This window comes from Lycorma delicatula, chromosome 2, assembly GCF_047948215.1.
Source record: "Lycorma delicatula isolate Av1 chromosome 2, ASM4794821v1, whole genome shotgun sequence".
Taxonomy (NCBI): Eukaryota; Metazoa; Arthropoda; class Insecta; order Hemiptera; family Fulgoridae; genus Lycorma; species Lycorma delicatula.
In genome coordinates this window covers 140,394,048-140,412,182 of record NC_134456.1, presented here as the reverse complement: position 1 = coordinate 140,412,182, position 18,135 = coordinate 140,394,048, and the positions used below count along the sequence as shown (strand labels likewise).

The 18,135-nt window shown below is 31.1% G+C and overlaps 1 protein-coding gene across 10 annotated transcripts in view; it reads right to left on the bottom strand.

Annotated features, from left to right (window-relative positions):
- Nucleotides 1-18,135, bottom strand: part of Piezo (piezo type mechanosensitive ion channel component) — a 481,248-nt gene that overhangs the window by 197,592 nt on the left and 265,521 nt on the right. For all 10 annotated transcript variants that reach the window (XM_075356335.1, XM_075356333.1, XM_075356336.1 and 7 more), the window contains 3 exons: nucleotides 17,936-18,118; nucleotides 13,576-13,690; nucleotides 7,622-7,812 (listed from right to left, as the gene is read on the bottom strand). In XM_075356335.1, the coding sequence (XP_075212450.1) occupies nucleotides 7,622-7,812; nucleotides 13,576-13,690; nucleotides 17,936-18,118 (489 nt within the window). The remainder of the gene's footprint in view (nucleotides 1-7,621; nucleotides 7,813-13,575; nucleotides 13,691-17,935; nucleotides 18,119-18,135) is intronic.

Sequence of the window (18,135 nt, the reverse complement as noted above, 5' to 3'; positions counted from 1 at the left end):
GATTTTTCTAAGGCACTGTCTTTACACTCTGCTGAGCCACGTGATACCCTTGAGACAGATATATCCACTACCGGCAGTTTCGACTTACAAAAATGGCGAGCAACGTTACAGTTGCTCTGGGTGTGCTAAGTATCATTATAACCATTTTGAAGGACTGCCATTTGAGAAGGTTTGTGTCCTCAGAGCCGATGAAATGAAGGTGAAAGAACAATACGAATATGATGAAAAAACGATAACTTCTACAACAATATGTCCAAGTGATCAAAACTAGTGGTTTATTAAAAAATTGGAAGCCTGGATTTTATGATTATGAGATTATGACTGCAAACTAATGAAACACATAATTTTTAACACAATAACTCAATTAGAGACTTGGATTCAACATTGTGGCCATGACTTCTGACTTACGAGGTAGAAACCGAGATTTGAGGAATGAATCGGGGCTAATATGAGAAATAGTTATTTTTCAAATCCTGTTAATGATGAGAAAATTTATGTATTTGGTGATGTTCCACATCTCATTAAAGTTTTAAAAAACCATTTTTTGGATTCTGGGTTGTCAGTAATGAAAAATGTTAACAAAGATTACTCTCATTGAACTGATGGAGAAAACTGAGTCTTCAGCTATAAATATTACGCATAAGTCGTCACTGATCACCACTTGACTGTAACAGGTATACAAAGGCCAAAAGTGAAATTAGCTACCCAGCTTTTCTCTCACACCAAATTGTGTGCCTTATATAGAGTAGGATTCTTAGATCTTCTGCAAATTGAAAACTGGGAACAGCTGTCATTTATCATGAAGTTGGTGAATGATGGTATGACAATCTCCATTTTAAACTACCAAGAACTGATTCCAGGAAGAGAATGGCTGTATATGGGTTGGAATGAATTAGGAATCGAAAATAAAATTCTCCTTGATATAGAGTCAACAGTGAAGACAATGGGAGTCAAGACAAAAAACGAATCTCTTACCCTTTCAAAAAGAAATACTTATGAGTATCATTTCACTAATGCTATTTGAAGATATGCAAGCTAAATACAAATTTAGCTACATAATTGCAAACAGGCTAAATCAAAACATCCTGGAGGGTTTTTTTAGCACCATGAGACACAGCGGAGGACTACACAATCATCCTTCACCACTAGAATTTAAATACAGATTAAGGAATTAAATTATTGGAAATTACGGAATTATATCTTCAGTAGCAAACATAGAAGACAAAACAGACAGTGGTGAAATCACAGTTACCGAAAATACTTTCCATTCTATTACGTCCCTGCAACATAAGAATCGAAAACTCAAATGAAGAAATGATGATCACTGCAAATGTATTTCATAATCTAATTGACGATGTTGTGAAGGTTAATGAGGAGTACAGGGATATCATCAAAATCATATACAATGGGATAGAAAGTGTTGGCATTAATCGTGAACAAATTTAAAAATAAATATCTGGAACTGGGTACAGTTACATTTAATTTAGAGAAAGATACCAACGTCGAGTAATTGTCTGAGAAGCAGTTATACAAACCACCTACAGATTTTTTATAAAATCTTTCAAAATTGTAGAACATTTTTCAAAGAACAGACTTGACATGTAAAGAAAAATTTTATCGAAGCTCTACTTGAAGAATCAAAAGACGTTAATGCCCCAGAAGAGCTAAAAAAACCTAACTTTAGAACTGTTGTTTTTCTATAACAAAACATAGTAGTAACATAACTAATGGTAAAGGTTGGTTGGTTTGCTTGGCATTTCTCCCGCTACCACCCCATTTAGTTGCCCTAAAGCATAAGACCGAATGTCTGTGCCACAAATGGTTACTGAGCCATGAAACAGTTTAGCAACCAGTGTTCTAAATAGCTCCTAGAGCTAACCTAAAAGCATGGTACCATAACACCACTCACTTGCGTGTCCCACCGCCCACTTGTCATATATCACTAAATGGGCGAGTAGCCAATTTTCCCCTTGACCTCTAAGTTCCAGGGTGGCCTGAGTTCTGCCCCCCCCACCCACCGAGCTAGGCAGTAGAACATCGTGTGTTTGTTCAACTGGACTTACCCATAGATACACAGCTCATCAGCTGCCAGGCAGAACCGAAACAAATATTGATTTAAATTTACATGGTTGGAGAGCACTTGGGCTCCCGTTGCACTTAAAAATGAAGGAGAGGCATACCATCCCTCCAAATCCTGTATAAATCTATACAAGGACCTTCCCTTAGTTGTGGCGTGACATTCTTGCTGCCATGCTTCCATCGCGAGGCTGTAAAGCCTCCTCCACAGGTGGAAGATAGGCAATTGTTTGAAATTTAGAACCGATGCATTGAGATCATTGTTCCACTCTAGTACAGGCCCAGCTCGAAACCGTATGCCAAATACCTCTCCCTGTCTCTTCGCAATTTCCACATGGTTGCCCAAACTTTCACCACTAAATTGAATGGGAGAGCCGTTCCCAATGCAGTGGTAGCATCGTAGGAGGTTGTTTTATAAACACCAGTGCATACAATTAAGACTCTGCGCTGGGGACTCCTTAAATTTTGAATAAGTGCTTGATTTCTTTCCACCCTATGCGCCCAAACGGATGCTGCGTAAGAAGTCATAGTTTCGAAGACACCTCGGTACACCATGTACAAATGATGGCCTGTCTTAAATAACTGATGGTAAATCATGGAAAAGAAAACCTCAGAAGACTGTTACTTAACTTCAAAAGACTGCTTGCTATACTTAACAAATATCTAACCTTTTCAGCATTTACTCTTAATGGCATGTGCTCTCAACAAAAATTAGTTTTTCATTTATATATTTTTCAACATTTCAATTATGCTATTGAACTCTTGATAAAAGAAATTTTGATTAGGGATAATGAAAACATAATCATAGCAAATAGTGAAAAAATATTCTTCAGAATATAGCAGAAGAAGTACAGGCCTACTCATAACTAGGAAATGAAATGTGCACTTTATTTGTTTTCCCATGTTTATTTTCAAGAATAGTCATTCATCATCATTTTTCTAATTAATCAACTTTATATAATATAAATAATATGTAATAGTAATAAAACAAAATAATATATATATAGGATAACAATAACATAACTCCATTTTTTCTGGGCCTGGGCCTATAATAAATAAGTTATTTTCATCCTATCTAATTAAGAAGGGTCAATGTTGCAAATTGTGATAGTATAAAACCATAACTTCAACAAAAATATACACAAGTTATAGCACATTATAATTGTTTGACAATACAAGCTGTGAGTTAATCTTCGCCTGGCGATAAGTTGTCAGCGAATGACGTCCAGTGTGAGAGCGAGATAAAGCTACACATTCGCAAGAGACTACCTCTAGTTGTAGTGTCACAGTAATTAAATAGTTTCTTTACTGAAATAACAGGGTCTGAACCCTTACTCAGATACTAAATGTCACTGAACCTTAATCAAATAATTCAGTTTTTAGTTTCACTTTATCTAATGACAATTACTTTTTTTGCATAGATTTTAATCATATTACTTAATTTTTTGTTCAAAGCTTCTAAGTCAAGGAATGAGCTTTAATCATGAAAATAGAATATTTAAGCAACAAAAATAACACAGAGAAGAATGATTTACAAAAGCTGTTTTACAGGTTAATTCTATGCGTGTTGTTCATGAAAGGTTTTTATCTACAATATCAAAATACCTGGAAGATATTTTTTAAATAAACTTTTTTCCACTATTCATACAACAGCTACTGACAAATATAATAACACTGCAATTATGAATGTTATATTTATATCTCTCAATTTCCTTGTTTTATTTCTTACCCTACAGACAATAATATAATCTTCATTTACATAAAATTAATCTTTCACACATTTTTAAAAATCTTGTTTTTTTGTCTGGATGAGGATTTTATGGTTTTTCTGTTGTAAATTTCAAATAAAATTTTTCATGCTTCTCTATTAACTCAATTCTTTTTACATTTTTGTTATTATTTTCTTTTTTAAACACTTTGAGTGCCACGTGAGGCCAACGTGGATTCACAGAGATACAGATCTAATTGCCACGTGAGTCGAATGTGTCACCACATGTTAGGTTTAGTTATATGGCCGTGTAACTCCGAATTGGTTTCATAGTTCCTATTAAAACACATGGCAAGTGAAAGAGCATGGCCAGTATGTCATGAAACTGTTATTGGCCTGTTGATAGCGAGTCCACACTGGTGTCACATGGCTATTACTGTATGATAAATGTAATGAAATAATGCAGAATATCAGTATTACAATATGATGTTATTTTTATTGACAAAACTATACAAAAGCAACTGCAGAAAATCTGCTTGAAAATAAAACATAGATAATAAAATTTCAACTTGAAAATAAAAAAAAATTAACTTTTCAGACAAAATATTTATGTACACCAAAAAAACAGTCCAAACAAAAGTGTTTTTCACATACCACACATTTATATTTGGTTTGAGTAGTTTTTGCATGGCAATCTTCCTGCCTTCGGCCTTTGACTTTTCTTCATAACATTTATGACATCGCCTTCTTCCTTGTCTGCCAACATTGACAAGGCGGTGAGGTTGGTCTACTAGTGTTGGAGGAGGAGCAACGGCACTAACATTGATTCCTGTCAATTCTTTGAATGCGATGATTTGCATGTTTCCATTTGTAAGCTGATTGTATAAGTATAGCGCATTTACTACATTGGTTCCAAGAAGCAATTCCACAGCAAGTTTTCTGTACCACTTCTCTCCATGTCTCAGCGACGAGAAATAATTCTTGATTTGGTCCGAACTATCGATGAATGCCTTTCCTTTGTTGTATTCTATGACACACTTTGGTTTCTGAACAGGATTGTTTCGTCTCTGAACTTCTATCATATCATCGGTGTGTTTGGTTGTCAACATTAGGACATCTTTTCTGTCATGCCATTTTAACATAACTACACCTGTATTGCTTTCAACAGCAAAATTTTGCCCTTTTTGAAGTTTTTTTTAATTACACTTGTGGATTATTCTTTCTGTTTCGTTTCAAAGTACCAACCAGGTGAGTGTTTCGTTTTAGTAGCTCATGGGGTAGTGCTACTGAGGTGTACCAGTTATCAGTGCAGAGCGTACGCCTCTTATCCAGTAGATCGGTCATGAGGGCCATAGTTACTTTAGTAGCAACAGAGCTTGACCTTTATCATCTCCGCAAATGATGTACTTGGAATCGGCGAAAGAGGATGATTATTATTATCAATTTTGTCAGTAATACTAGGACTAGGCCTAGTATTGTTTTTTGAATGAACATTCCCTTTTTAGATGGTGGTTCATCTTCCTCTTCTTCAGACTCAGAAGTTGAAGGCTGATCTTCGTCCGATAGGTAAACATTGCTGAAAATTTTGTCATCTTTTTCTTCATCAGACAACAAATCCTGCCACAGTTTTTGTAATTCTTTTTCCATTGATTCATAACTTCTGTTCATTTTTCAACAAATAAAACACGTAAACCGAAATACAGAATAATAAAGATTGAATACAGAACCAATATGTAATATAAAAATTGTAGATGCAGAATAACACAGAACTACTTGTAACTCAAACACTACTAACTCAATTGGTGAACATAAACAAAAACAGCAAATATATTTGACAACGTACTGTGGTGACACATTGGTATCACATGACCAATCATAATGTTTTAACTGTTACTGGCCGCGTGAAGCCAATGCGTCACCACACAAAAAAACAGTCGCTAAAAATGTATTTTTTACTCAAATGAGTGATAATTACTACCAATTCATTTTTTTGTGATACTGAATGAAATTATATGAGAAAAAAACATTGGCCATTAAAATCGTTTTACTTCCTGTATAGGTGGCATTAAAAGTGTTACAACTCCAGACTATGCAAGCAATTACAACCACTAATGAGATATGAATTTTTATAGAATGTGAAAAATCTTAAGATGACTGGGATTCGAAACAAGTTTTACTGGATAAAAGGCAAATGCTATCACTCTATTACAAAGGTCAGCATTATTAAACACTTTACAATTATTTCTAATGACTCAAGACCATAGCCAGACATAATTTTTAGGCAGAAACTGTATAATTTCTACTTAAGTTTATTATAACAGAAAAATGAGTAATTTTTGTAATTTAATTTACATAGACTCCTAGTTATGGCCTACCAACACCAATAAATTATTCAGTCCCTCTTTCTTTCCACTAACTGTCCATAAATCTAACAAATATTATTCTAATAAATTGCATTCTCCATTTGATCCATTTATTCTTATGTCTATTGCATTTGTTCATAAAGATGTTAAAATTATGGTGTACTTAAGAGTATAATAAATGAGTACAATTACATGGACATTCATCATACTAAATTTAGAAATGTGCTTATTTGATTTAATATTTGCACCAATTATAATAATGATTAATATTAATGCAATGAATATCATGTAAAATGAATACTTCTATTAAAATATTTTATAACCAGAAAAATTTAATAGTCTTTAAAATTTACTTTTATTATTAGTAATAAAAAATTTTATGTCTAGATATATAACAAAATGGATGTTTTTAAAATCTTAAATTCCCCATTGCAAAAATATGTCATTAAAAATGCTGTACTTGAATAAAAAATTTAGTGAAAATGAAACTATTAAAGTATAATGAATGATAATTCACTTAATTCAATGTTAACTAAAAGGAAAGGAGTGAAATTTGGGTCAAGAGCATTAATAAAAACAACTTAATGTAATGCACATAATAATTTTTATAATAATAAAAATTATTAATTTATAATAATAATTAAATTAAATTAGTAATAATAATTTTAATTAGTGCATAATAATTTTTATGCACTATTATAAGTACAGTACAAAAGAGAGTAATAGATATCCCACTTCTTTATGGAACCCATCAATCACTTATTTTTAGTAAATTGAGTCATAACAAGAGTTGTAACTTATGACTTGATGTTGTATGTACATCAAGTCATAATAAAGTGTATTAATGAAAAATGAGTGATACCAGAACAGCCAATGCCAATTAATATTTATTAATAAAAAAGGTAGTTTATCATTTGGATTCTATCATTTTTTTTAATTTTAATTTTAGCAGCTTCTTTGATAATTAAAAATGTACCAATCTTCTTACAGTTAATGATTACTTCATTTCATTATTGTTATTTTAAATAAAATAAATAATTTTATTATTAATAAAGCAGTTAGTTGGCAACTTTGTTCAACAAAATCTATAAATGAAAATATGCAAATTTTACTGTTATATTAGCATTAGTTAGATTATTGATGAACTGTAAACTGTACTGCTTGTTCATTAATTCTGTATGCATAATTCAACAGATACTTAATATTCTATTAACACTTTTCCACCCAAATCTAACATGAAAAACAAATTACACCAGAATAATGTAGCCATACTCAAGGATAACGTGCATCCAAATTGAACAATCAATAATAATAAATTTTTATATTCTAGCAATATGACTTGATTTATTTTTTTACAATTATTTATTTTTTCATCATACAAATTTACATAATTAAAAACTATTATTATTTACATAATTAATTATTGCAAAAAGATAATAAATAAAATAAACCCTAAAAAACCAGCATTACCTACCTCCACACCAAATCTGTAAAATCCAAAATTCATTAAGTATTTTAAACAATGTTTAATATCCTTATCAGCATCTTTATAGGTGATACGAGGAAACATGTTAACAGGATTAACAAGTGAACGACCCTTAAGATGTCTTTTGTATTTTTGTCTTGTAGTAACTACTGTGTGGACAGTAACTATGAGAATTACAGCTGAAATAAAAAATTACCAATAATTCTTACTTAATCTAAGAACATTGAAAATATAATTCAGTAGATGATTGATAAATATAATCAGAGAATCATTCGTTTAAAAAGATATGAGCACATTATAATCTGTTTCAATAATTTTTTTCATAAATATAATTATCTTTTTATGAATAATTAATTATCTTTAAGATTAATAAAACTGAATCTAAAACATAACGGTAGTTTTAAACATTTCAAAATATTTTCTGTCATTATTTCTTAACTATGACTGAGTACATTTCTTTTGGATGAAAAGATCACATAATTTGAAGCATAATCTTAAAAATTCTACGATATTTTAAATCTCACTTAAGCTTAAATTCTTTCTGAGGCAAAGCATATGGTATCATTCTTAATTTATAAACTTTTTTTTGGTCACCACATAATTTTCAATTCTCAAGCCAAAGGAGAGATGACACTTTATGAATGATACATGAAAATTTGTAGCATCATAAATCATTTCTTTACTACTTCTAATCTTCTGAAAATAAATTTACAGAGTATGGGTTAAATAAAGGTGAAAACTGCTAAATTCCTTCAGCAGTAATGTAATGATGGCCTTTGGTTAAATTTAGAAGAAATAAATGAAAAGGAAAAACAGTTACAAAGTATCCTGTTTTTTCACTGCTGTTTCAGCACTTTTAACTTTGTTAATCAGAGTTTATAAAACAACTGGTATTTATGTACACATAATCACATAGTTTTATTTCTCCTATAAGTACTACTTATTTCATTCCACAATGGTTGGTTTAAATTTTATAATAAAAAAACCCTGTTATTTTGGCTCCTAGTAAAAGGGGAAAAGTTTTCTCTTGCACTAAATAATACATATTTAACACCGTAACAGTTTAGTGAATTATGGAATCATATAACAACAGTATTGAAGAAGATTGTATTAAAAAAACATCAGATGAAACTGCTTTGAAGTTGATGAAAGTTACTTTAAAATGTTCAACAAAACCAATCATATAAGTAAGCTTGAAAGGTTTGTGGTTATGTACAGCACCTGTTCAGCTTATCAAATTGAACACATTTTTAATTTTTTAAATAACTTGTTTGAAAAATCATGTGTTGGTAATTATTAAAAGAAATACAAAAATTATTCTTTGTCTTTTAATGATGTGATTTGATTTATTTTTATTTTATTTTTTTTTTGTTTTCAGTCATTCGACTGGTTTGATGCAGCTCTCCAAGATTCCCTATCTAGGGCTAGTCGTTTCATTTCAGTATACCCTCTACATCCTACATCCCTAACAATTTGTTTTACATATTCCAAACGTGGCCTGCCTACACAATTTTTTCCTTCTATCTGTCCTTTCAATATTAAAGCAACTATTCCAGGATGCCTTAGTATGTGGCCTATAAGTCTGTCTCTTCTTTTAACTATATTTTTCCAAATGCTTCTTTCTTCATCTATTTGCCGCAATAGCTCTTCATTTGTCACTTTATCCACCCATCTTATTTTTAACATTCTCCTATAGCACCACATTTCAAAAGCTTCTAATCTTTTCTTCTCAGATACTCCGATTGTCCAAGCTTCACTTCCATATAAAGCGACACTCCAAACATATACTTTCAAAAATTTTTTCCTGACATTTAAATTAATTTTTGATGTAAACAAATTATATTTCTGACTGAAGGCTCGTTTCGCTTGTGCTATTCGGCATTTTATATTGCTCCTGCTTCGTCCATCTTTAGTAATTCTACTTCCCAAATAACAATATTCTTCTACCTCCATAATCTTTTCTCCTCCTATTTTCACATTCATTGGTCCATCTTAGTTATTTCTAATACATTTCATTACCTTTGTTTTGTATTTGTTTATTTTCATGCGATAGTTCTTGCGTAGGACTTCATCTATGCCATTCATTGTTTCTTCTAAATCCTTTTTACTCTCGGCTAGAATTACTATATCATCAGCAAATCATAGCATCTTTATTATTTCACCTTGTACTGTTACTCCGAATCTAAATTGTTCTTTAACATCATTAACTGCTAGTTCCATGTAAAGATTAAAAAGTAACGGAGATAGGGAACATCCTTGTCGGACTCCCTTACTTATTACGGCTTCTTTCTTATGTTCTTCAATTGTTACTGTTGCTGCTTGGTTCCTGTACATGTTAGCAATTGTTCTAGTCTACGTTATCGAATACCTTTTCTAGGTCTATAAACGCCAAGTATGTTGGTTTGTTTTTCTTTAATCTTCCTTCTACTATTAATCTGAGGCCTAAAATTGCTTCCCTTGTCACTATACTTTTCCTGAAACCAAATTGGTCTTCTCCTAACACTTCTTCCACTCTCCTCTCAATTCTTCTGTATAGAATTCTAGTTAAGATTTTTGATGCATGACTAGTTAAACTAATTGTTCTGTATTCTTCACATTTATCTGCCCCTGCTTTCTTTGGTATCATGACTATAACACTTTTTTTGAAGTATGACGGAACTTCGCCTTTTTCCATAAACATTACACACCAGTTTGTATAATCTATCAACTGCTTCCTCACCTGCATTGCACAGTAATTCTGCAGGTATTCCGTCTATTCCAGGAGCCTTTCTGCCATTCAAATCTTTTAATGCTCTCTTAAATTCAGATCTCAGTATTGTTTTCCCATTTCATCCTCTTCTTCCTCTATAACGCCATTTTCTAATTCATTTCCTCCATATAATTCTTCAATATATTCCACCCACCTATCGACTTCCACCCTACCTTTCGTATTATATCGGTGTACCATCTATGTTTAACACATTATTAGATTTAAGTTTATGTACACCAAAATTTTCCTTAACTTTCCTGTATGCTGCGTCTATTTTACCAATATTCATTTCTCTTTCCACTTCTGAACACTTGTCCTTAATCCACTCTTCTTTCGCTAGTTTGCACTTCCTGTTTATAGTATTCCTTAATTTTTGATAGTTCCTTTTACTTTCTTCATCACTAGCATTCTTATATTTTTTACGTTCATCCATCAGCTGCAATATATCGTCTGAAACCCAAGGTTTTCTACCAGTTCTCTTTGTTCCGCCTAAGTTCGCTTCTGCTGATTTAAGAATTTCCTTTTTAACATTCTCCCATTGTTCTTCTACATTTTCTACCTTATCTTTTTTACTCAGACCTCTTGCGATGTCCTCCTCAAAAATCTTCTTTACCTCCTCTTCCTCAAGCTTCTCTAAATTCCACCGATTCATCTGACACCTTTTCTTCAGGTTTTTAAATCCCAATTTACTTTTCATTATCACCAAATTATGTCGCTATTAATGTCTGCTCCAGGGTGAGTTTTGCAGTCAATGAGTTGATTTCTAAATCTTTGCTTAACCATGATATAATCTATCTGATGCCTTGCAGTATCGCCTGGCTTTTTCCAAGTGTATATTCTTCTATTATGATTTTTAAATTGGGTGTTGGCAGTTACTAAATTATACTTTGTGCAAAACTCTATAAGTCGGTCCCCTCTTTCATTCCTTTTGCCCAGCACGTATTCACCCACTATATTTCCTTCCTTGCCTTTTCCAATGCTTGCATTCCAATCTCCAACTATTATTAAATTTTCATCTCCTTTTACGTGTTTAATTGCTTCATCAATCTCTTCGTATACACACTCTACCTCATCATCATCATGGGCGCTTGTAGGCATATAGACGACGTTAACAATCGTTTTCAGTTTTGATTTTATCTTTATTACAATGATTTTATCGCTATGCGTTTTGAAATACTGTACTCTTTTCCCTATCTTCTTGTTCATTATGAAACCTACTCCTGCCTGCCCATTATTTGAAGCTGAGTTAATTATTCTAAAATCACCTGACCAAAAGTCGCCTTCCTCTTTTATTATTATGTTTAAATTATAATACAAGGGTCAAATTGTTTTCATGGATCATGTAAGAACATGAGTGTGCTGAGGCACAGGGATACATATGGTAAGGAGAGGATGGACACTACTGCTGTATTAGCATTTGCATCTCTAGTTTGTAGCATCCTGACAGAGTAAGAGGTTTTATTATCAGTTATTCAATGTATTGGTTAAGTTTCTCATGAATGAGAGTATCAAACCCTCTGAAATTTTGACTAAACTGCATGCGCAGTCTGGGGATATGACACTATCAATATCTAAGTTTATGAATTTCTTGCATAAAATAGTCATGTGCAGATGAGATGTAGTCATTACACTCCTAAGATGAAATCAGCAAGAATTTAGTAGCATGGCTATGAAGAGCATTGCTCTGTAAAGGTAAAAACAGGTCTATAAGTAGGAAAAGTCCCCACAACCTATATTTTGGGGATGGAAAAGTGTATTGCTCGTTGATTTTCTCCATGAACATTGAACAATGAATGCTGTGTATTACTGCCAGCTATTGGACAAGTGAAAGCAATCTACAGGAACAAAAGGTGCCATCAGTCAATCAGAGACATGATTCTCCTACATAACGCTAGGCCTGGGTATAAACTATACAAAACTTACTAGAAAACCTTGAGCATTCCCTATATGGACTTTTCTCCTACAATTTTTTTTTTTATTTTGTTCAATGAAAGAGGCACAGGGGGATTCCAGAACAGCAATGAAGTAAAGAAATTCATGCAAAATTGACTCTTGGCATGTCTTCAAGTTTTTATGATGGGCTCCACAAGCTTCCCACACTGTGTACAATTTAAGGAAGACAATATAGAAAAGCGATAAATATGTTATCTATTTTTATTCTGTACTAATAAATGTTAAAAACAAAAATTCATTTTATATTTGACTGACCCAGTGGCAGTAAAATAATTTTAAATCATGCAATGTAAAGAATATATATATACATATATTGTGATTCTTGGAATACTCACTATTTCATTATTATTAAGGTAACAATGGCATTTATTTGAAATTATGTAATATTTATCACTAAACATCTGATGTAGTTTTTATTCATTAATATAATTTATCACAAAACACTAACTTTTCACAAATTAGATTTCATACAGGTAAAAAAGTTTTTACTCTTCCATTGTTATATTTGAAAAAATTCATAAAGTAAACATTATGTAAATAGATAAAAATAGAGTAATCTGTGTATTACTGAGCTCAGAAAAATGCTTACAACAATATTACATGGAACAATATTAAAGTAGTAAATTAATTTATAGTACTAAACATAACATTTCTTTATTAGGTTACTTTTTTTTACTCTTTAGAATAAGGGAATGATTTTATAGCAAATACAAAAACTGATTTAAAATGCTGGGATATTTCACAATTAATTATAATAAATAAACATAATTAAAGCCTTATGTTAATTTTTTTTCTGAGAAGTAAAATCTGGTTAAAGTTTAAAAATCTATTTTTAAAAACAAAAAAGCTATTTAAAAAATATAATAAATTAATTAAATAACCTGATTTCTAAGTGTATGGAAAATATCTATCATTTTGGAGCTAGTATACAGCTCCTTTATCAGTACACCTCCTTTATAGGTGTGATTTCATTATTTGCATGCAATCTTTTACCAATTGCACCCAATTTGTAGTTAGGATAGCATTTTCTTATATGATCTAATAATGTATTTGAGTGAACTAATGTATTGCTTCAGTCAAATTTAGTGTATTTATAAATTTCATCTACAATTAAGAATACTAAAGAAAGATCTATTGAACTAAAGTTCAATAAGTTGCCTGACAACCACTGCATAAGAATAAACTGAAATTTGCCAATTAAGTGAATATAATGTTTACCTAATAATGGTAATTACCTTACCTATATATCCTCTAAGAAGTTTTAACAAGCTAGTATTTGCAGATGTTTTTTCAAAACCAAGCCAGCTAGCAGAATTAAATTCAACATTAGTATTATTTCCTTGCGTTTCATTGCCCTAAAAAAAAAAAATTAATTAAAAGTGATTTTGTTTTTTATTCTATTTTAATAATAGTTAAATCTTATAGTGAACTGTTTACATTACTGGCAATTATTAATTATTTATGAACCACTTAAGCAGAAATCAATTATGATTTACTTACCAAATATCCCTCACTCACTACATTCACAGTTATGTCTACAAATATGAAAGTGGGATTGGTATCACATTAATAGGTATTTCTGTCTGTTTCTGTCAAGCCTAGTAGGAGCCATAAAGTTTAGAATATAATATTCTTACAACAGATTACTCAGAACAATCTTTGATAGATGTAGGTGAAAATTTTTAGCAATACATACAAGCTTTGACTTGTATAATGCTAAAGCAAGATTTCATTCTAAACACTAACGGCACCAGTTCAGTTCAGCTAGAAAAATCACTACTTTCATTAGTCCTCAGCATGCTGAAAGTGTTTTGAACTCATGAAATTTTCAACTACAGTCAATGTAACTTTCACAGTAAGTTAACAATCCTCTCAGCAGACCTAATAATTATCCTTGGCACCAGACTTTGAGACCAAATGTTGTGATCGACATGAAACATTAACAAGTGACACTTGCATTCTTACGTTGCCACTGTGAAACAGGAGAGAGAGTTCTGAGTGTAATCCTCATAAATCAATATGATATGATTGGTGTGACACAGATGTTCCACATACAATTCATTCTGCATATGTTAAATAAGCATTTGCACTTGTAACCACGCAGATATACCATTGTGCAAGAAACTACTGATGCAACAAATTTTTGGTGGCTTGAAATAAAACTGTTTCAGTTTCAGAAGCGACACTAAATTGATGAATAAGTTTGGAAAGAAATTAGTTTCAAGTAGATGTCCACTTTATTATCAATGGTATTTACATTAAAAACTGACTTTTATTTTTTTTTAAAAGTAAGTTTTTTTCTACATATTTAGCTGCAAAATGACATCTCAACCAATTCTGTAATTATTTTGAATAAACTTCTATACATCTTCAAAGTTTATTAAGTCCTTTTTAATCACTCAGTATATGTGTATACTTATATACATACATATACATATATATATATATATGTGTGCAGAAATTAATCTTTTTAAGATTCATATTTATTTCTAATACCTCTGTACTGTTAAATTTTATTTGAAACTCTATTAACAGAATTTAATTTACATATAATAGAAATATGTAAATATATATCATTTTCTTAAAATCAATTCTTTTATGAACCATAATCCTCTGTACCAATACAAATTAATTTATATTTAATAGATCAACCCAAGTACAGAATAATTGAAATAGCATTACTTATCTTATTTCATTACATAAGAGGCGCTTTTGTGAACTTAATTTACATCATCAGCTGCATTACACAAAGACACACGCATGCGCGAACATATTTCAAAATAACATCATAAACTCGCAATACACTATCATACCCCTTATCCATTTATATTTTATGTTAAACATTTTTTTACAATAATACATCTTATTAAAATCTTTTAATTTAAATTTAAATTTACTTTATCATACTTTAAAAGCTTATACAAAATTTAAAATTAAAGAATCAAACAAGATGTAAAATACAAAAATTATAAATATTAATTAATTAAAATTGATATTACAATTAATTTAAAATTAATTAAAAATTTTTAAATGTAAAAACATTTTTACACGTGTGAACAATATGTCAACATAAACCAAACAAATTAAAATTGAATAAAAAAAAAAAAAAATTAAAATCTGAAGTAAAATCAAAAAATTTAAGTAAAGTAAAATTATAATACCAGATGAATAACCACATAATAAAATACCTAATAAGTAATAAACATAATAATCCTTCTTACGTGTACAATTTGAATGGTATTTATAAAATTGAATGTAATGTTTGTGACCATATTTATATTGGTAAGACCACTAGATCTTTCAAAACCAGATTCATGGAACATTTAGAAGTTATAAAAAGGTAAGCTGGGTTTTTTTTAATATATCAGATCATTTGATGATGGTATTATAAAGGCTGCAGTAGATAGAACCACTATATGTTTTGATAATATTGTTGAGTAACTGATCTTCTAACTGGTTAGTAAAGTAAATTCAGTGAATCGGCTAGCATATAATTTTACTTTAGAAGTTTTTCATTTTTATTTAATTTTAATTTATCCGTTTATATTGCCATCACACGGTTCATGTGTAAAAAAATTTTTACATTTTAATTTTAACGAAAAATATAAATGAATAAGTGATATGATATTGAATATTGCGAGTTTATGATGTTTTTTGTAATATACGAGGGTTATTTTTTTTCAAGGTCCGATTGGTCACAAAATTACAACCACAGTGAAAATAAAAAATGTTTTATTGGTAACAAGTACTTACATAGTTACGCTATTTCTCGACATAGTCACCACTCCAATTTAGACATTTGTCGTAGCGTGGTACCAACTTTCCAATACCCTCATCATAGAAAGGAGCCGCCTGTGTTTTCAGCCATGTTTCTACGCTAGTCTGTAGCTCGATGTCTGTGCCAAAATGTTGTCCTCCTAGCCAGCGTTTCATGTGAGCAGAGGTGAAAATCAGATGGAGCCAAGTCCGGGCTTTCTGTTGGAGAAGGTTCACTTGAACTTCTTTGGTTTACTGGGAGAATGAGAATGCATCTACTGTTTGGATTGTTCTTTTGTTTCTTCAGTTTCTAAATGAACCCATGTCTCATCCCCTGTGACAATTTTGTTCAAAAAATCTTCTCATTCATTGTGGTAACGCTGGAGAAACGTTAGGGAGGCGTCCATTCTCATTGTTTTGTGATGGTCGGACAGCATCTTGGGAACCCATCTCACACACAGTTTGCGGTATTGAAGTCTCTCACTCACAATGGTGTAGAGAGCTGACCTTGAAATTTCAGGAAATGAATCACTCAATACAGAAATTGTGAACTGACGATTTTCTCGAATTGCCTCATCCACTCGCTCAACGAGATCATAGGTTGACACTCGCTTCCTTCCCTGACCGCCTGCATCATGAACATCTGTACGTCCTGCATTAAAGTTCTTGCACCATTGTCGCACTTTGCTGTCACTCATTGAAGTTTCACCGTACACTTTACTTAATCATCTATGAATTTCAGCTGCATTACACCCCTCAGCCTGAAGAAATCGAATTACCGCACGCACTTCACACTTGGCGGGAGATGCTATTGTTGTAGACATGTTTACGTGCTAACTGCATGTTCAGAACTAAACAAAGTGATGTGGCGTGATTGAAGGCCATACTAGAGACGCTGCGCAACATATATGCGCAAAGGTTCATCCGATTTTTACAACCGATCGAACCTTGAAAAAAAAATAACCTTCGTACATATTAATGTAATGCAGCTGATGATGCGAATTAAGTTCACAAAAGTGCTTCTGCTTATGTAATAAGCAAAATCACAGTGCACAGATATGCTACTCACTTAACAGTACTGACACTGTTTGGCTCTGTCACCGTCTTGAATTTGATTTTAACCTGAATTAATATTCTAATTTTATAAAATCTCCATTTATATATTATTATTATTATTATTTAAATTTTAATTCATGTATAAAAATTATTTTTTTTTTTTTATATTTTGTATGTAATTTGTTTACATTATAACATAATTTTATAGTTTTCACCCTCATATAGGTTTTTTTTAATATTATTAGTTATTTATTCTATATTATTTATATTGTTATGTCAATTAACTGTATCTATATTATCTACTTAACAAAGTTTCTGTTTGAATACATTTAAACTGAATGATTTAAAGTTACATATAATAATGTTACAAAAATTTTAGACTCTATAACAACTTCCTATTATTAAAAGATATTTTTTATCAACCAAATTTGTATTTCCATTAGAATAATTATTTTTATTTCTATTTAATCTAAAAAAAAAAATCATCTAGCATTATTATTAGATTAAAATAAATAATCATTTTTAAGAACAATAATTTACTTTCCGTGCAATACTCTTTAATTTTTTACTTATATTATTATATTGCTGATAGTTCACTTAATTTGTATTCTGCAACTTTAAATATAAAAAAAATTCCAACTATTAAGATACATTACAACAAATACATTTCACAATAGTTATAACACTGCAATAAGTGTGTAATAATACATATTCACCTAAAAATTATTATAAAAATTTGTAATACTAATGCAGCTATTTTCTAAACAGATTTAAAATTACATACTTACAGTAGTATTACAAGAAACATCCCAGCGGCTGTGGTCAATATATTCAATTTGATAAACCATTTTGGCAAGTAACAGAATAGATACTAAAACAGATGAAATATGGGCTGACAGAGTCTGAACATTGGATCCAAATGTTAATGCAATTACTGTCAAGAGGACAAGAATGAAGTGCATGGCGCAAACCTGTTAATGAGTTCAAA